The 21,365-nt window shown below is 36.8% G+C and overlaps 1 protein-coding gene across 4 annotated transcripts; it reads right to left on the bottom strand.

Annotated features, from left to right (window-relative positions):
• Positions 1-1,057: 1,057 nt before the first annotated feature.
• Positions 1,058-19,945, bottom strand: LOC143846705 (glycerophosphodiester phosphodiesterase GDPD6-like). Of its 4 annotated transcripts, none has more exons than XM_077355214.1 (9): positions 19,774-19,945; positions 15,871-16,049; positions 14,692-14,875; positions 10,681-10,755; positions 7,386-7,495; positions 6,948-7,166; positions 4,615-4,770; positions 2,806-3,036; positions 1,058-1,356 (listed from the first exon to the last, which is right to left on the bottom strand). In XM_077355214.1, exons 1-9 carry the CDS (start codon positions 19,928-19,930, stop codon positions 1,351-1,353), a joined length of 1,317 nt encoding a protein of 438 aa, XP_077211329.1. In that variant the 5' UTR covers positions 19,931-19,945; the 3' UTR covers positions 1,058-1,350. The 4 variants fall into 4 exon arrangements, with proteins under 4 accessions (XP_077211329.1, XP_077211331.1, XP_077211330.1 ...); XM_077355216.1 differs by lacking the exon at positions 19,774-19,945 and adding an exon at positions 19,155-19,434; XM_077355215.1 differs by lacking the exon at positions 19,774-19,945 and adding an exon at positions 16,573-16,827.
• Between the last annotated feature and the right edge of the window lie 1,420 nt (positions 19,946-21,365).

The following is a 21,365-nucleotide window of genomic DNA, read 5'->3' as shown; positions in this document are numbered from 1 at the left end:
TGGGCTTGGATTGGATTTCCTCTCAATCGAGGAAACAAACATCGTAATCCACTCAGTCTATCGACGGATTGCTGCTATGGTTTAAGATAGCTTCATGGTCTGGTTTATCTCCTTATTGATGTTGGAGTTTTCCTTGAAAAGAACGTTGTTGTGTGTCAATCTTGAGTCTATATCTTCTATCTCTGTTGGTAGCCATGGAATGTGGGCTTTGTTACCAATTGTTAGGAGTCTGGTAGCGAAGAGGTGCTATCAGACTACCAACTGATTGTAAATTTGTAATGCATTTGATGTTAAAGTATAAAAGATTAACAACAGGTTAAGCTTTTGGAGTAATTGGTAGTTTCACATGGCATCAGAGCCAAAGGTCATGAATTTAAACCTCTTGATAGCAAAAATCCATATGCAATGGCCAAATCCAAAAGAAGGGCCACATGTGCCACGTGTAGGCCAACCCTGAATAGAGGGTCACACGTTACAGGGAGTGTTAAAAGTATAAAAATTTCACACAATAAAAGACATATATTCCCTCCTGCATTTTCCTCACACTTTGCCTTAGCAAAAGAAAATAATAGAAAATGAAGCCTCAGGCTCAGGTCATGTTTGGCAACCATGAATTTTGTTTCCATGGACTTCGTTTATGAAGTAGTGAGGTGGGGAAATGAGAGGGTAAGAGTGAGGAGAGGGTGAGAAGCAGCTTAAAAACAGGAAAACAATGTATCCTCACCTCACTCAAATCCCTCTCAGGTCTTTTTCCTCTCCCGCCCTTCCTCACCAGTGGGTACGCTAATTTTCCATGGAAAAAAAATTCATGGTTGCCTTATTAGAACATATTTTCTATAAAAGCACCAAATTACTGCCAAGCCACAATATCATGGTCTCCTCTTTTGTTAGTTTCACAAGTGATTTGGCAATTGGTCTAGTAATTATCAAAAAATTAGCAGATTTTTGTTGATAAATTTTAATCTATGGAGTATTTTGTAATTTTTCCAAGAAATAAACCTGTACTTAGTTAATAGTCAAACACTACAGACAACATTTTTTCTTCCGTTTGAATACATTTTGAAGGAAATATTTATCCTCTATTTACTAATATAAAAACGAAAAAGGCATGTTTCTGTTCTATGAGTTTCTTCTCCTTACAAGTGAAACGATGAGAACACCCTTAAATTATATAGCCAACTAAGAAGCAAAAAAAGTACATAGAATAATTGTCAAAAAAAAACAAGTGAAATTCAACAAGCTCGTAGAGAGAGATGGTGGATTTTCATGAATTCAATCGGATAATTCTCCTTGTCACCACTGCCTAAAGAACCCGTTGCGACTTCATCGGCATCTTCATCATCATCACTGTCAATGCTGTTATCGGATACAAACCATCAAACAAATTTCCTTTCTATTTATTGTTCTTGAAACAGTGATTGATCAACTTCTACGGGATTAGGACTACAATGCCTTATTTTGTTTTATAGTAATGAATTTGGGCTTGTTTCTGTGATTTTTTTTCTCTTCTTGGATATATAAATATACAATCAACCCCTATTTCTACTTGGTCATCAATGTTAATAAAACTGATCTTTCAGATATAGACACATTGTATATCGATGTCGTGGACCCTATTTCTAAGTTGGTTGTCAATGGAAATATAACTAATCTTTCAAATATAGACACATTATATATCAGTGTAATAAAACTTGGACTCGGAAGAGAAATTGGCCAAGGTAAAATGAAATCAATTCAGGCGAGTCAATGATTGGCGTGGTCGATTTTTCATTAACTCATGTGCGAGTCAGTCACATGAGTTTTGACTGACTTGAGAGAGAAAAACTCGGTCTCAGACAAGAACTAGACCAGAGTAAAAGGGAGTTGACTCAGACAAATCAATAATTGGGTCGGGGAGGATTTAAGGTGTTACATATGTTATATCACAGACCTTACTTCCTTTCGGTAATGAATGAATATAGAACTAGTTTACAATATTATCTATGTTATATGGCTATCGCATTGGGTTGACATGTTTGTGGTTTCACCTTAAGGGATAGAGATGAGTACTGCAAGTTCCACATTTAGGGTAATAAACGAGTACCGCAACATTTAAGGTTTATATTAAGATAGGTTTTAGATTACTTTTTCTGTCTGATTTAGACCATTTCCCATCAGTGAAACTCTGGCCATTTTTATCCATTCTGCAAACTGTTTCTATGTCATTTTTATCGGCCACTCTTTTTCAGCACCATATTGGTCAAGGGGGTGACATTAGAGTCATCAGTAGCCTCATCTGGCTCCCAAAACCACTAATGTAAGCAATGAACCCTATGAAAATTTATCCCTGGAATGGGGATATTTTGGTCAATCTATTACGACAATTTTTTTTTCAAAGTAACTTGCTATGGGAGGCATGGCAATCTCCCAAGCCATGATACATACACACAAGGGAGACATATCACATCATCCTAAATAGCCTTCCTTTGTTTCCTAGCAAATAACAGAAACTGTGGTTGCATTTTTGCCCGCATTTGTGTAGTCTGATATTGTGGTTATAGGTAAAAGCCTTTTAAAACAATGCCATTAGCAGACGAAATCAGTAACTGAGGTAGTAAAAAAAAATAGCAAACTCCCAAGCAGCAATTTTGGTTGAATTTTTATGATTTTATTGCATAATTGGCAATAAATAGCCAATGTTCAGATAATAATACTAGAAAGAGAAACATCATTTTAAAGACCCCAAAGTGAACATTGAGCTCTGGAGAACAGTATTCTTAACCTATTCTTAAAAAATCTAAAAGGAATAAAAAATAGTCCTCATACCTTTTTGTAGGAGTTGATCATCAATAAAATCTTACGCAATAAATCAGATGCATCTTTATCATCCTTTGCTGGTTTGTTCCAATTCTGAAAGTGATGGAGGCTTCCTGTAAAATCAGTGAAAAGCCCATCGACTCCAATGGTGTTTATCCAGTAATCAAATTCTGCATATGGGTCCTGGTGAAAGTTCCAGTGTAAGCACATGTTCTCATTCCTGTATGTGTATGGATGAACCTGAAAGAGTCATAAGAACATAAGAAAAAAATCATAGAAAGATGATAAATCTCTTGCAGATAAGAGCCCTACAATTCAGAATAATAGAACTAAAAGGAAAAGGAAACTCTGACAAGAAAACGGATCCACAGACAGAATACATTGGAAAATACCAATGCCGTGGATGTGACTGTGATTTGATGCACATGAAGCATATGCTATGTCACAAATATCTCTGATATTTTCAAAATATAGCGATTTTATCGTGATATTTTGATAAAACTACAAAATCCCGAAATAATCTCGAGAATTTAAAAAAATATAGCGATATTTTCATTTATCGCAATAATATCACAATAACGTCGTGATATTTTTATGATATTTTATTTTATTTTCTTAATGCTTATATTTTTAAATATTTTTATTTTATCAATTTTCCCAATATAAACCCCAAAAATTAAAAATAAAATTAATATATCCTGAGATTTTCCCTTGCTGGGAAATTCCCGAGAATGATATTTGTGAGATAGAGCATATGAAGGCTTTATATGGTTTAGGGCTAGGAAATCATATTCATACTCATCACTACCTAGTACATGCTCAATTCAATCTACATAGTCTGCAATTTATCACATTCCTGATGGAATTAATAGAAAAAAATCCTAAATTAGCCACTCAACTCAATCAGTGCAGAGCCATGTTTGAAAACTCTTACTTGGATCACCCAAGGTAAAAGATAATATTGATTCGAGTGAGTTAATGATTGATGCAGCAAGATTCTTATTGACATGCAAGACGAGTTTTTTATTGACTCAGTAGGGTCATAGCCAAGTCGACTCGGGGGAGTTAATAAATGACTCATAAAGAGTGGTCCAGAATTCGGTGTGCATTACATGGACTTGGTAAATTGGTGCTTCTTTGAATGAGAAGAGTTTTAATAGTGGGAGTGAGATGAGACCGCCATGATCTGATCAAGTTATTACATATTGTACCATTGGGTCTATGATATGCTAATTTTGACATCAATGAGAACTGACATATGTATGTGGTTTGTGCTTTGATTCAATGAAATATGATAAGGCCCTTCAAAAAAGTACTCTTCTTTAAAAAAAAGTGATAGAAGGGATGAAATGGCTGGCTTTGGTCTGAGTGAATGCAAAATTAAAACATTTCAGTATCGTAATGCTTTTTTTTGTGCCTTTTTTTGTTCATCTTCAAAAAGGGCATCATCCAGGAACAAGTATTTCATCTTCAAAAAGGGCCTTTTTTTGTTCTTTTTGAGAATAACTACAAAACTAAAGACAGCACAAAACTAGTATTATGCTCCCCAAGATATCCTCTGGACTAGAGGAAAGGAACACCCAATCTTAATAGTTAGCTGATCAACACCAGCACAAAAAGGGTCTTAGCTCTATTCAGATTTTCATCAATTTCAACTAATGTTTAGAAGTAGCCAGTGATCTTATTCGCATCTGATGTATAGCTTAATATCTACCTAATATGGGTGCATGCAAAAATGAAGGTTTCTTCTTTTCTGTATGCGCAACTAGGTATGTAACACACTATTACATACAATGCCAAGAGAGCAAGATAAAATACCTGTAGGTCCTTGGCATGAGCTCGGGCAACAAGGTCTGTGGGTGTCAACAAATAATTGTTCTGTGTACCCACTAATGTATCTTTCCATGGGCCAATGCCCACCACATACTCCTTTATGAATTCGAAGTAACTGTCTGAAGTAATTTCCCAATATGACTGCATGTTACCCATAGGAATTTTCATAAGCAAATGTTAGACAAATAAAATTTTGATCAAGTGTAAATAATAATGGCAATAATATAAACAATATAGTCGCAACAGCAACCAAGTAAAATTATGAGATGAGACAACATAGCCGATAGAGGTAGACATGACACTTTTGCATGCTTTTACATATGAACTCTCTCTCTCTCTCTCTCTCTCTCTTACCATGGTCTCAGAGCCTGTCTGAGACCCAAGAATTCATATTCTCGGTCTCCACGGACGGTATCTCTCCTCTCTAAATTTCGTATGGTTCTTATTGATTGGATTGAAGAAAAGGTATTTATCCACTTGTGTCCGTATGGCCGTGTGATTGACAACATCAACCGTACAGCTCCTAGACACCTTTTAATCCCATCCAAGCCTTTGATCATATAAAAGATCCTTATTTAGGTGATTATTAAAATACATATTATTGTTTTTTTTTTTTGGGCAAAATTTAAGGGGTTGATTGGAAAACCCAGTTTTTTTCTTTTTTTCTTTTTGGGAAACAAAAGTTTGGTGACGATCTTCAGATTTAGATCTCTCATGCATGCATCGATGAATCTGATAGGATCATACCATTGTCTGGGCGATATAGGACGTGACTTTGGGAAGATTGGAGGATTATTATTGGAGATGTGTTGATTCTCCATCCCCATTATTGCTGCCCTCCTTTAAGTTTTGAAGGTTGCAGTTAGGCTTTAGAAATCCTATGTTGTATGACTTGTAGAGCATCTTCTCTCTAGTTTGTGATGTCTAGTATGATGTTTATGGTTTGTGCGGTGAAGTGTTTGATATTTAATGGCTGAAGAACAATCATCAAATATGACCATTGGGTGTCAAGGAATGGGGACTTTTTAGTTCTAATCATATGAAAAATCCTACTTTCAAATCAATACAGTTAGGCTAAATGGAATGAATGTCAAATTATTTAATGGAACAATCTTGGTTTCGGTATGTTTTTTGGTAGGGATGTAAACGAATTTTTTTTATTGTTTCGTGTCGGTTTCAGTGGAAATTTAAAACTATATCGATCGCTACTCTTTACATTCAATAGGTGTCAATTAGCTGATGTGTTCACTAAGTCTCTTACGAGAAATCAGCTTCTTACTCTTCCAAGTCGCAAATGATTGATGGACATCTTTCCCAAGCTTGAAGGGGAGTGTTCATGAAGCACATACCATATTGCTATTTTTAATTTCATACGTAATTTGCTTTAGAAGCCACTTAAGGGTTTTTTTGAATGGTGAAGCAACTTAAGGGTCTAATAAAAAAGAATTGCCACAATAGGAATAGCTCACGATTTCTCTCCACTTAGGCCCTGTTTGTTTAAGATTATGACAACCGTTGTGAGTGATAAACCGATTATTGGACTCAAATTTAAGTCTAATTTTGAGTCCAATAATCAGTTTGGCACTCACAATAGGTTGTCATAATCTTAAATGAACGGGGCATTACCTTTTATTTATCTCTATTCTTTTTCCTCCCTTGTTCATCTTAGCAGTCTTTTCATGACTCAGATCAAGGACACTGCTTCTACTTCAAAAATGATATTGTATTTAAACCAGATTTGCAGTGCTTTCTGGTTTCAATGTACAGATAACTCTCGCGCGCGTGTATGGGAGAGAAAATATTCTTTCCCCATAGAGAATCTGACACCGCTTTACCATATGACCTATATATTGGGGTTCATCCAACATCTCTAACTACTTTGGACATTAGATATTTTATTTCATAAATGCAAATGATATTGTCTCACTAGTTTATTTAATATGAGGTTGTATATGTTTTCATAACCATCCATATAAATATGATGCCCTAAGAAATAGAGAGCCAAAGACAAATCTGTACTGCGAGAAAAAAAATCCCACTTTTATTATTACAAGGAAAGAAACTTTGGTCTTTCTAGCTAAATTGGATAATGACTCCCAAGAGTCCAAGTATCACATGCACACTAACTTGATTAAACTCTTATCAGGCAGGATGTAAAAAATATCAGAATGTAGTCAGGCTCCAAAATAAATTATCAAATTCCATTCATTCCTCTTATCTGTTAGGACTAGGCAAATTCCATTCAAATCATTGCTCTTATCTGTTAGGAGTAGGTAATATAAGTTAACAAGAAACAATATAAGGGGGAAGAGATGAACCTGATTTGTATCTTGAGTTGGCACTGTTACATCATCGATTAAGAAGATTTTGGGCGAATCCGTCAGGTTTGAAATATATATAAGTGAGGTTGGAGCAAACGACTGGATAAATACTGGTTTCTTTAGCCAATCTTTTGACATATAGGCACCTTTGTATCCATAGTCCAGAAGTTTCTCTACAAACTTGTCTTCAAACTTCTTTCCATCACTCCATTTGACCTGTCGAAAGTAACATCCTCAACTGCATGTATTGAAATGTTGTCCAAAAGCTACAAGATTTGATGGGGAGAGGCAAACCATTTGCTAATACAGTAAGGGTATACAACGAAGTATAAACCACAATGTAGTCCCTTCCTCATTTAAGAATTGGCTAATCATGAAGTGTACATTCCATTACTAACTATTTCAAGCAACAAATAGCAAGGAAAAATCACTTACATGCTGATTGATGAAAACTGGGCTCTTAATCTCTGGATAGATCCCAACAACTCTGGGGGCATCCAACGCAATTGAAATGAATTCATCAAATGTAATAATTGTGAATTTCCCTGCATGACACGTTTGAATGAGAGACTGTCATCTGGTGTTATTCAATCAGGTAGAAGGGAAGGCATAAAACTAGTTTTAAGCGGCTAATGAAGAACAAAGGTTTTCTGTACACAATGCGTGGAGCAAAAGCAAATCACATGAGAAGATGCCCATATCTAACATCAACAACAACACAAGGACTATGTTAGTAGATTTTACCACGTATCATAGCATGTCACTGTTAAACCTTCCTTGATGTATCGTAAGATAGTTTCAGGCAGTTTCTTTCCTTGGAATTAAATTGCTTATGTGTAAATGGCAATGATAGGAATCTAAAGCAGCGCCTTTAAGTGTACCAAAGGAGACAACAAGGACTCAACTCCAAAGACCTTGTCTTGACTTGGCTTGGCATGAGAATGATGGGAGAGGGTGGGGTGATTCCCTAGATAATGGGGACATTTGTCTTGCCTTTTAGTTGTAAGAGTAGTTTGGTCTTATTTGGTCTTTTATTTTTAATTCACTTAAGTCATTTAAGTGAACCAAGAGGGCCCACACATGTTTAATTCACTTGAGTCATTTAAGTGACCCAAGAGGTCCCATAAAACACTTGCGATATGAGGGAGAGTTCAAATTTTTTAGGGGCTAGAATCCTATTAATATTATTTAAAGTTTTGTTTTTACTTTTTACGTGTTTAGTCAAATAAGGAGTCCAAGATTTCGGTGAATAAGAGTCAAAGTCTTGTCTATGTGGCAGCTTGAGATTGGTCTTTAAACTTTGAAGTGGGAATAAGACTAGAATCCTAAGAGCCCACAACCAAATTTTCATGGGGTTTGCTTTGCATATAAATATGCAAGGCCTTTAGAATTTTATGATATTCAGCTTGCTTGGTACAGACCTTATACTTTGGAGTTTGGAGTGTGATGCTCTGCCCTAGGTGTGACTCCTACGAACACTAGAGTGATTCTAGGTTTGTACTTTCTCTTATCATTTGATTTATATCCCTTGTTTTCAGTTCTTGAATCCATCAGCTTCAACTTGTGTTTATTGTGCAAGTAAACCAATCCATTAACCTTGCAACACGGCTGACCCTGGGCTTGCTTCGACCCTCCTCAGTCCCAAAATACCTACATCCAGTGTCTGCATCCTCTACCAAAAAAACCTTATTCCAATCCCTATTCCATCGACCATCTCTCAGTCCCATAAATCCCAAGAAATCTTAAATAGCAGCATGGTTTTAAATTTCGGCCGAAATCCGAAATTTTCGGATTTCGGTTGGGACTGAAACCGGAATTTTGCGAAATGGCCGAAATTTTGAAATTTTGATTTTTTTTTAAAAAAAATTTAGTATTATTCCAAAATTTCTGTGGAATTAAAAAAATAATACTTTTTTATTACCGGATTTCAGAATTTCAGTTTCAACTGGAAACCGAAACCGAGACCGAAATTTAAATCCATGCATACGAGTCCCCTTTCTTGAACAATCCAGGGAATTAGAACAATCCAAGACCAAAACCTGTAGAAAACCGAGAGATCTTCAATCTCTCAGAGTAGGATCAAACACAATGTACGGCAAGAAGAGATGCAAGAAACACAATCGCAAAAGAAAAAGAAAAAGAAAAAAAAACACAAGATTTACGTGGTTCGGCAGTGTGGCTATGTCCACGGCAGAAGAGTTTCACTATTTTGGTTTAGGATTACAAACTCTCCTTGTCAGCCAAGAAAACTCAACATATTCTGTAGTACTTAAAGAGGGCACTGGAGGAACTGTTTTTAAGAAAAATGTCTTACTTAGAAAGTTTTTCTGACACAGATTGGAAAGGATCGCCTTTTGACAAACATTGTACTATCCGGTGTAGTACTTTTGTTGGTGACAACCTTGTTACTTGGCATGCCAAGAAGCTATGTAGTTGTATGCTCAAGTGAAAAGGCTGGGCATTGTGCAATGGCTAAAATTATGTCATTTAATGTGGTTCAAGAATCAACTAAAAGAGATGGGTTGAGGTTGACAAGCCAATAAAGTGATATGTGATAACTTTCAAAAAATAAAAATAAAGTGATATGTGATAACCAGTCAGCTACATATATTGCTAGTAATCTAGTGATCCACGAGATAGCTAAGTATATTGAAGTAGATTTCCATTTTTTTCACAGGAAGACAATGAGCAAATTAATATATAATCCATAAATGAGGTCTAAAGATTAGTTGGTAGATACATTCACGAAGCCACTTGATCGGAGTCGGTTAGGCAGTATTTGTTCCAAGATGTGCATGGATGATATCTATGATCCAACTTGAGGGGTGTTAAGAGATGGGAAGTTTGCGTGGCTTTTGTATAGCTTTTCAAATGTATTTTCTGATATTAGTGAGTCATTGAGGTGGGGCCGATCAAAATGGATGCCCTAGTAGGAAAATTTGTAAGGACTCATAAGTGCATTACTATATAAGACATCTTGTGGGATCATGGGATTTGCACTCTCAAACCCTACAACTACATGCCCTCTATTCTCTTTCTCCGCTTTGATTCATTTCCTCCTATTGCTTCTTCTCTAAATCAATCTCAGTACCCAGATGTTCTCCTCTAGGATTTCTTCCATCTGTTTACTTTACCAGATGCAAAGACTTTTATTAAAGGGCAAAAATTCGAAACAAAAGTTAAAGTGTGAAAAATGTGAAACAAAAGACATATCCAGATGGTCAGTCTTTTATACATACATACGCATAGATGTTGCCGCTTATCTTTGACAATAACCACATTGTAAAATCATACATAATGTCAATTCCATTTTGTGATGGTTGGTAGAAAGAGATCATCAACATGGCAATGGTCATTTTACATTTAAAGCACACAGTTACTAAATAAGTACTGGCTTCTAGCAAGTAAAAATTGGTCGGGTGGGTTGGAAACCCTAGCTCAATTTTGAAGGTATCAAACATCACAATCAGAAGGTACCCCAGGTTTCTATCCCAGCTATATATATTAAAAAAATATGGCTAGGAGGATTATCTAGCCATGCCTGAATCATTGTCTTTGATGCATCAGACTTGAATCTTAGTAAATAAAGCATTTTCTCATGATATCAGCAAAACAACAAGCCACTGGACTGTCAAATAAAGACCAATAATAGTGTAAATACTAGAAAATGTAAAGCTCAATAAAGCTAGAAAAAGGCAAGTCCAAAAAATTGTCCTAGACAGAAACTGACCATTATATTGTTGATCCCGGAACTCGTACCTCTGCTTCACCCGTAATGATTTTAGTTCTTTTAGTGTGAAGTCAACTGCACATAATCACCATAAGCTTCAGTTAATGTAAAAATCAGGGCCCTATTGGGGCTCAATCTTTATTTTATAATTCTTTTAGGCTAAGAGCATAGTAGAACAGACTGTCATTTACGCTTCAAAATGTATAGAGTATTGTCTAACATGAATAACAGAAGGGTATAAGAGTGATGTCTGCAAAATGATAATTATAGGCTGAATGGTAATAAGATCATGTGCATAAAAACATGATCTATGCACAAAAAATACAGAGATTCAGATTATTACAGCACATGCTACCTATTAAGAGATGCAAACCCAAAATAGTTAATCTCTAGAACCAATTTGGAGAAATTTCAAGAATTTTCAGTTCCCTCTCTTCTTCTTCTTTTATTTTAAAAGTAACATCTGCTCTTTCGGAGTATTTGTGATTCACGTGTTGGACATGATGAGCATACATTAATTTGATCACTTTCCTGGTTTGGCACCGGCCCACGGCTATTTGCATTCGCAAGAACTGCAACATTGGTTTTGAAGTTTACAGATAAATGAGGGAGGTTCATTCATGATTTGTGCTTGTTTAGTTTCTGTTCATCATGCCGATCTATTGCTGGTGTATTTTTGTATCTTAAGAATCTCATTTTTTATCGAATATTCAGGTTATGTTGTGTACTTTGTTGTGCAGATGTCTTGTGTTCTGGCATTATACATGACACCTGATGGACTAATGTGCGCAACGCACATGCGGGTCGAGTTGGGGTATAGGGAGCAGTGCGCCTCTGCCGGGGTTTCCGGGGCAGAGTCCCGAAAGGTAAATTTAGTTTATGGGTTTACACCAAAGGGTATTTCGGTAATTTTCTCTATGTAGCAGCGCTGATATATAAGCCATATGTTAGGGTCACGGGAAGTAAGTTTTCTTTGGTTTTCTTGGCCAAGAAGAAGAGAGTTTGTAACCCTAGACTGAAATAGTGGAAATCTTCTTCAGTGGACGCACGCACACTGCCGAACCACATAAATCTTGTCTTCTTGCATTGCATTGTGTTATTGTGTTTCTCACTTTATTTTCCTGTTTGCTGCAATTCGTGGTTGATCTTTTTCGAGAAGGAAATCGGATTTTTTTTGGTACACTAATTTTTCCTTACTCATTGGTGCTTATCTAATCTATGCAAATTTTTGCTTAATTGAGTGGTAGATTGTGATAAATAACTACATTGGATCTAGATCAGCTTCTATTGAAGACGGAAAGACCTCAGAACATTAATTATTTTAGAGGGGAGAGTTAAAGATGTGAATGCTACATAGTTTAGTATTGTCCTAGATTTTGTTAAATCTCTGTGTTTTATCTTATGTCTTTTCTTGTATTTAGGTTAGCAAGTGAAAAGTTTAGTTTGACATCTTTGAAATTTGTGTTTAGAGCCCTTCCATCTTTTCTATAAGCGGTTGGGAATCACTTTTCAATTATTCAATTGTGTTATTAGAACTCTTCCTCTATAAGAATGGCCTGGTATGTGTGATGTTATGTTCTAACCTCCACTCTCATTCTTTCAATTGTTGTTTATGCCTATCAGGTTGATTATAAAGACTCTTCAAATTTCTGAGCTGGGTTTGACTGCTAGGTATTACTAAAAAACGAATAAAAAGAACTCAGAAAAACAAAGAAGTATAGTAGACTAACATGGAAGCTTGGACTTGATACTATGCACCAATTCTCACTAATCCATTTGAGCTTGTGTTGAATTTTCTTAGCAGCTTACAGAAAGGATTACGAGATTCCTCTCATACAGGGAAAAATTTAAGTTAGACAAGGTTTGGCAAGATCATTTTTTTTAATATAAACCTTAAATGACACCATCTCCAATAGCTTAAGTTTTTGGGGTAATTGGTTGTTTCACATGGTATCAGAGTAAAGCTCCTGAGTTCAAAAACTCCTTGATATTAAAAATCCACATTTAATGGCTAACCCAAAAGAGGGGCCTCACGTGCCACATGTACGCCAACCCTAAAAAGAGGGACCACGCGTGAGGGGGAGTTAAAGTATAAAAGCTTAAATAACACCATCTCCAATAGCTTAAGCTTTTGGAGTAATTGGTCACTTCACAGTTTTCACTTCTATCAATAGATTTGATACCCATGAAAAATTGTTGATGTATAAGCAGAAGGCCTGTTTATATTTGAGTCTTACCTCCAATAGTTTAAGTATAACATATAAGGCCTGCTACTGGAATGGTGATAACCAAACACCATCAAACATCGAATTATTGACAGGCTTGGGATTACAAATTTACAATATTACATTCCACTCAGCCTTTTTATATTGAATTGATAATCATAATATTCTTATGCCAGAGACACCAAATACGCATCAAAAGGAATGTCATTATAAACACAGCTTAACTCTGTCCAGTTATTATACGGATAACTGGGTCACTCCCTTCCCAAGTTAATATGATAGCCAGCAGGATAATACAGCAAACAGAGGTTCGTCAAGTTATAGTAGAAATAGTAGGACCACCCCTTCCCAAATTGTTAAGATAGCCATAGGATAATACAATGAAGTATAGGCACAGATTAACCACAGTAGTGGAACATAACGGATTTACTTCCATACACCCATTTTTTTCAAAACAATCAAATGGAGAATGAATAGAGTTGAAAAAATATACCAGCGATGAACTGAATATAATTAAGACCAAAGAATAGACTGTAAGCAAGGTAGCCTGGAAAGACCTAGCGGCATGAGGGCACCAACCAATTGTTTCCGTCCCAGTGAGAGGGTTGAAGTAACAACTAACAAGGGACCACGGCTAGATGACTCTTATATACAACGGAGGTGATAACTATAAACCACACAAGTCAAGTTTGGTTCGACCATATTTGGCAGTGGGAATTGAGTGCGAGGAGTGAAAGCGGGAAACGAGGTTTAGAAAAGAGAAAATGTGGGAAGCGAAAGGTTCTAAAGAAAGTAAAGAGGAAACATGTGGGAAGCACCAACCAAAGTTAACATGAAGCATGTAATAAGCCTTATTTGTAGCGAACAAGAAGTGTATGAAATGAGTAGGGTTATAGTAGGTTTGGGAGGAAGGGTTAATGCATGTAAATATTACGAGTAGTCGCGATTGATTAGAATTACAAGTTTTATGTATTTATAGTTTCACATGTTTATTCATGTAGATTTAGTGTTAAGTTTCTAGAAAAAGATCCGAATAAGTTTCATTTGAAACTTCAGATGAATATTAAGTTTTAAATACACCCTTTTTTAAATACACTCCTGCGGCATTATATGATGGAAAAAACTAGGAAGTGTACTCTTAATGAAGAGGAAATGTGTAGGAAGCATAAGGGAAGCGCATTTCCCCTGCTGTGATGCCAGAAGAAGGGGAGAGATATTTTCACTCTTAAGAGATCCTTTGAATACGACCAGGGGGATAGAAGATAAGGTAGGCTAAGCCGGAAAGGGAGAGAGTTGAGTTAGATCCGATGCCATTGATTCTGTTGGAGGAAGATCCGCAGGAAGGAATGCTTTCATTATCTAAAATGAAGAATATTTCCCACCAAAGGATCGGTCCAATAATATCACTCACACGTAAATAGCGCAATATTTCTTCGTGAGTCTCTGCTATTTGAATATTGAACATCATAACCACGAATAGGAATGAAGCGTGGGAAGCGAGAAGAACTTAGCTTCTGAAACGAGATTCCCATCTAACTAGGAAGTTTCTGGTAAGTATGGGTTCGTCACAAATGGTATGATAATTGCAAGAAATCATGGGTGTGCACTATGAAAAGTTTTCAAATAGCAACTTTGAAAAGAAGGCAGCTGACAATTTACAGAATAAGTGAAAATTAATGACAAATACCAATAAACCATGTATTATCCTTGGGAAAACAGGTAATGGCCGATAATTATCATCCAAGCATGGATTGAGTGCAGCTAAATAGTTGCTGTTTATTCTTACCAACAAACCATCCAGTCATGTTCATCCCTTGGACCTCATAGGTTCTCTTACGACCAATGAACTCCTTATGGTTCGCAACATCAGTTGTATTATCAAGGGTAACATCATGAAAGCAAACGAGTGAACCATCTTTAGAAGCAAGGATATCGGTTTCAATGAAGTCTGCACCCTCTTCAATAGCTCTCTTCAAAAACCAGCCAAAAATATTAGAGACCCATCCCAGCTCTCAAAAGAAGATTTAAGAATTAAAAGTGAAAGAACATAGTGAGTACATGACATGAAACTTTATTTATTTATTCTTTGGTTTCTAAATAACAGTAGCATATTTAAAAAATAATACAAAGGGTGCCAATAGATACTAGTAAAAGAAAATCATTAGAAAGGAATAGAGTCCCTAATCAATAGAAATTAAGGAAGGAACCGCAGAAAAATACGACAGTATATACAGCCCAACACATCTAGTTTCCACACTCCCATGGCAGAAAGAGTATTCTACCATTGGCAAAGATGAGCCCAAAAAAGCAACAATGCATTTGTAAACTCCCAAGGAAGAGAAAATTGTGTTTTACTAGCATGTCTCAGATTTTCCGTGCAATGTGTATGTATGCTAAAAGGAATGAAACAGAAATATCTAGGCAGAATGAAGTAAACAAAGTAAAGAAAATAACCAAATTACCCTTGCAAGATACAAATAATACAGGATATGTACATCTAAAGGGTAAACATAGTAAAGAAAATAACCCAATTACCCTTGCAAGATACAAATAATACAGGATATGTACATCTAAACCATACATTCATTCATAACCTAGAGATAAGGATTTCGCATGTCAAAGAATAGAAGAAACGTTCATAACCTTTCTTCTTCAATGAATATCATAGTACAATCAAATACCTGAAAATTTTTAGTTCTAACTCTGCCATCCCCAAATAAATTATGGGTTAGAAGGACAACAAACTCTATGATTGAATCAAAATAATCATCACCCTTAATAACAGTGCAAAAGCAAACTGTTTCCTGACAATGGAGTTGGTTTTGACAATTGTGAGGTCGACAAAGATGATTTCTCTTTTGAAACTATCCTTGTTCCTTTATAAATAAGAAATATGGGATCAAATATGTAATTTCTCATTGTTTTTAAATCAACATAACAAGCTCAAAGCATACTCAAAAGTTACCATGTATGCAGGAGAAGTTTCTTCAGGAATCTCCCCATTTGAACCTCTATGCGCAATATTGTATGGGCGGGATGTTTGCAGGGGTTGTCTATTCTCATAATCCATTTTACTTGGAAGTGGGTAGAAAGGCCTTCCAAAACATCCTCCAATGAGTAATAGAAGGAGAAAAGAAATATACCCTGCCACAGATCAAATAAACCCATTGATTCTCCTGATTCTAAAAATGAAATCCCGCCTCTCTAGTAAACAAAGAGTGCCATTTATGATAAACACTTGTATTTAACTTTGACAAATATATGCAACTCATTGCAAATTTGTGTGAACTAGATGAAAGCAGGGGCCCTTTGTTCAGAGCAACATTAGTATTGAAAGTGCTCAAGTGTGTGTGTGTGTGATCTAATTGGATTTTTCCATTTTGGGTGCAATTTGTGAATGAAATTGCAATCTAAATAAAAATTTAGATTGCAAGTTTACAATCAAATTCCACCCAGAATCCAATTAGATTGGACTGGAGTTTATTAGTATAAATTTAAACAATTTAAAGTGGGAAAAAAATATCAAGCAATAGCTTCAGATAATCAAACTACAGATGCAAGCAAAGCTAAAAAACAAAGTATCCACTAAACAAAACAAGATATCCCCAAAACCATGGCAGAATCAAAGAATCCAAACTAGAAACCTACAAAAAATGAAAAAAATAACCTTGGAAATGAGAGAAAAACATGGATAGAAAAGAATCAGAAGTTGGGATTAAGGTTTGGTGCTTACAGAGTGAAGCCATTCTCGTCTTCCTCTGATTTTCTACTTGACTTTCTTTGAAACATTGACTTTTCTCAAAATCAACGTTTTCTTGATAATGGAATATCCTTTACAATATCCTGTTCTTTTTATATTTTATATTATTATATTCAGATTTATAGCAATCACTTTGCTTACTGTAATTTGTGAAAAAGTAGTACCAATGGCCTCTTGATACTTCCTCAGCACTCCCTTTCTTTTAGAAAGATGGCCACAAAATCTTATCTTAGAACTTGATTAAATGATCTCGACCGTTTATTTGCTTGGGATAACCGTTGATGGATGGACATGAAATAAAGATTACACACAATTAGAAGATAACAGCTATCTAGCATGATCCAGACCATTCATTTGTTCGGCCACAACTTATATAGGATGTACCCCTTAAATCCTCCGCCTTAGGATGATCCTTTAGCCCTCCAATCTATTGAGGTTTTTATAATGCTCAATCCATCTAAAAATCATAGGGTTAGGATCATCCTATGGAAATGTTTTTCAAGGTACAATCCATTTACGTTGTGACCCAACAAGAATGAAGTGGGCCCATGATACTTTTTAAAATTTACTGGACTTCACGTGCAAAATCTTTTTTTTTTCTTTGATGAACATTACTCCCCATTCTAAAGTGCACATGATAGATGTCTTACACCTACCATGTATGCTGAGTTGGTGACCCATGCTGAGTTGACTTCGCGTGCAAAATCTTCGGCCTCTTCCTTTCTCCTCTCTTGCTGCTCCTTGCAAACCTTAGAATTCCCCTCTTTTAATTGCATTTTGGATTTTTATATAACCTAAGTTGGAAAATTGATCCGAGTCGTCCATTTTCCATCAATGACCTAGATGGCCTTTTTAGTTTAGAATTCTCTAGAAGCTATATCATCTTCTTTCAATCGCCATCATCCATTTGTTTATTTCATCCTACGGCCCACATTTGTTTCTTCATAAAGAAGCCATGTCAAACTCCAAGAATGCCCTTAAAAATGAGAGATTACTCCATTTCCCACGCAAAACACTTTTTGTTTTTTGTTTCTTTTCTAAAAAGAAAATTTAGATAGTGTGTCATTACTAAAAATAAATATTAATGATATTATTAATAGAGAGAACTGTTGGTGTGCTTAAGCTCACCATTTTTTTGGTACGCTTAAGTTGTTATAACACCTCCCATTCGTTTAAATGTTTGGGTCCTGCAGGGTCTCGCTTAAGCTCACCAATGGGAGGCGTTATAACAACTTAAGCACACCAAAAAAAATGATGCGCTTAAGCTCACCAACAGTTTTCTCTTATTAATAATAAATAAAAAGGATGTACTTCTCAGATGTTAAACGGATCGGATGTACCATTTACCAAATTCGCATCTGTTAAGAGCATGATATCTCATAAACGGATTCGGATAATAACCAATTGAAACGGATTCGGATAATATTCGCTGTAAATTGATTCGGATGCGGACGGTAATCGAATTTTCGAATATCCATTTACAACCCTACCATAGGTGCACGCCATACTGCGCCATACTTTTAGTGAAGTGAGGAATGCCCTCATCAAAATACAATAGTGCTGATAACATTTCCCAAAAAAGGGAATTGTAAGTTTTTGAAGGGTGTTAACGCACAAAATCAGTTTAATATTTGCAGAAAATCCTGTGGATATCTTTAATATTTGCAGAAAATCATGTGGATCTCTCTCTCTTCCCTCCCTATATTGGTAATGACCCCCCCCCACCACTATTCTCACAAGCACCAAACAGTCAAACACTACCACTATTCTCACACGCACCAAACAGTCAAACACTACCCTAGGTCTCTCCTCCGCGTTTACTATGTACAACACTACTTTCCAAGGTCAAAATAACTGCAACCAAACAACTGTAAAATAATGCTAGCGATACCCCCACTACCCTCCAAGGTAAATACCCCACAACCAAACGTTCATAGAATAATGCTAACGAGACCTAGGGTAAGACCGAGGAGGGACCGAACAAATGACCATGAGGTCCATGACCCCAACATCACAAGTAAGCCAGCCCTTTGGTTTAGGAAAATCAACCAGAAAAACCATGGATTTTTTCTTCCGCACATGGCACATTCTCATTGTTCGGCTCTCCCATATCGGTCTTACTCTCTGTCTAGCTACCATTATTCTTCCTAATAACAAATTTAGAGATGCATCTCTCTATTTCTCAAAAAACCAAAGGTCTCTACATTAAAAAAAAAAAATCTTTTGAAGAGAAAAAAAATGTTAAGGTGTACTGACCCATACCTTTCCTTCTTTTTCTTCAAGAAAAGCGGGGGAGGGGGGAGGGGGGAGGGGGGAGGACAGCTTAAAAAACCCAGCAGTATTACAAAAGGGAAGGAGAAGGGGTAACAACTATATGCCTAAGGGGGTGTGCAACATCACCACCCCCAGCATGCTTCACAAACTCAGCAGGAGTGAGAAAGCTTCCATGACAAACACACACAATTCTCACCTCCTCCCCATTTCTATACCTGTACAAAAACCCTTCAATCTTCCTCCCATTGGGCCCACCACCTCTTGTAGAAACACAAGGCATCTCTTCCATCACATTCCTTCCCATCTCCACCACACCATTCTCCATCTTCACCTTCTTACATGGATTCTCCACCTCTTCTCCGGCCACCGCCTTGCCAAATCTCTTGCCTGAGGGGGCGACGCCGATCGCTGCCTTCTGCTCAATGTGCTCCGGCAGTGATTGGTCACTTGCTGGGCTCTTTGCATCCGTACAACCGCTCAATCCTAGGGAGAAGAACCACCCAAAAAACTTACAATTAGCCCTTTTGAATTGGAAATAATGTACATGCTGAATCATTTTGGGTGTGTTTGGATTGCCGGAATCAGGAAGGAATCGGAATCGGCATCTTAATTCAATTCCTATTTTATTTCGATTCCCTGTAAATAGAATAGAAAAAATTCCAATAAAAACAGAATACCACCTCTTGGGTGGGAAACAGATTCCAACATAGAGGAGAAGAGTTGGAAGTGGGCTAAAGAGGAGGGTGATGCAGACAAAATTCATAAATTCAAATTCAATGGCAAGGGATTTATGAAATTCCACTGTTTGGATTGAATGATTGATAGATTTCTTGCCTGCAATAGAATCCAAGTTGGTGAGTGTAAGAAGAGGGAACCAAAGGACCTCTGTTATTCCTAGCGATTTGGAAAATTGATGCCGCTGACACCACTGACAGATTGCATCTTTGAGGTTATCAGCCAATCTGCAGGAAACTAACGTGTTTGAATCCATTTTCAGAAATGCAGAGAAACTGAACAAATGTAAGAATGGATGGTTGTGCTGAGAGATAACTCTAATTGGATGCCTATCTTTACTCTAAATCATAGTCGTACCCCCAACAACTTGGTATCCATTTTCGCTGCTCTGTAGCGGTCACCCTTTGTTCCAAGTACTTCAAACTTCTAAGATCGGTTCGAATCTGAATTTTTCGATGCAGTAAGTATGTTCTACCAGTTGATTAGGGGTGCAACTTTGGTTGGGTCGGTTGAGGGTTTGCTAAAAAATGAACTGGAATCTCCATAGCTTGCTATTCTAAGAGTCTAGCCAATATGCTAAGAGTCCTATCAAATCTCCATTTACTAAATATAAAATAAGGTAACTACGTAACACACGCCAATCTAGATATCCAAACCAATTTATTGCACTCTAAGTGGGACCTATCTACGCATGTATCAGAATAAACCCGAACCTGACCCCATTTGATGGTAAAGTTCAACCCGGATCCCCAAAAATAACACCAGGATTGATGGTTTGAATCACAACCATCATATCCTTTTTGTAAGTTGGTAGGGCCGTATTTCAGCAGGATGAGGCTTTGCTAAAATATGGAATTAACACTGTCCCAAATGTCCTTGTAAAGTCTAGTTTAGTGGGGCAGAACGGTAAGTGAGCCGCATGTTGGAGCATTGGTGAGTCCAAAGGGCATTACTAAAAACTTATAATGGCTTTCACGAGTCTTAAATGCCTTGAGTATATCCTCAGTTCCCACAAGAATTTGGCAAGATTCAAATTCATGCTGTAGATGTAATTTTAAGAAGAATTTTGCCCCATGTAATTCATATTCGGCTGGGTCGAGTCGGACACAGATGACTATGACAAAAGTGTTCGACGGTTTGGGTCCGTTCATACCATTGGAACCATTGATTGGATTTTCCTTGTAAACTAATAACACCGGATATGTTGGTTCTGCACAACGTAACGAGGATAAACTAAGCAAGCATAATGGGCTTGGATTGGATTTCCTCTCAATCGAGGAAACAAACATCAACTAAGCAAACATAATGGGCTTGGATTGGATTTCCTCTCAATCGAGGAAACAAACATCGTAATCCACTCAGTCTATCGACGGATTGCTGCTATGGTTTAAGATAGCTTCATGGTCTGGTTTATCTCCTTATTGATGATGGAGTTTTCCTTGAAAAGAACGTTGTTGTGTGTCAATCTTGAGTCTATGTCTTCTATCTCTGTTGGTAGCCATGGAATGTGGGCTTTGTTACCAATTGTTAGGAGTCTGGTAGCGAAGAGGTACTATCAGACTACCAACTGATTGTAAATTTGTAACTTGTCCCAAGGCCAAGCATTTGATGTTAAAGTATAAAAGATTTAACAACACCTTCCCCAACAGCTTAAGCTTTTGGAGTAATTGGTAGTTTCACATGACCTCAGA

This window comes from Tasmannia lanceolata, unplaced genomic scaffold (assembly GCF_043159265.1).
Source record: "Tasmannia lanceolata isolate RefF3 unplaced genomic scaffold, GAP_Taslan_0.1 ptg000015l, whole genome shotgun sequence".
In the NCBI taxonomy this organism is placed as follows: domain Eukaryota; kingdom Viridiplantae; phylum Streptophyta; class Magnoliopsida; order Canellales; family Winteraceae; genus Tasmannia; species Tasmannia lanceolata.
This window is presented reverse-complemented; position numbering and strand designations above follow the sequence as displayed.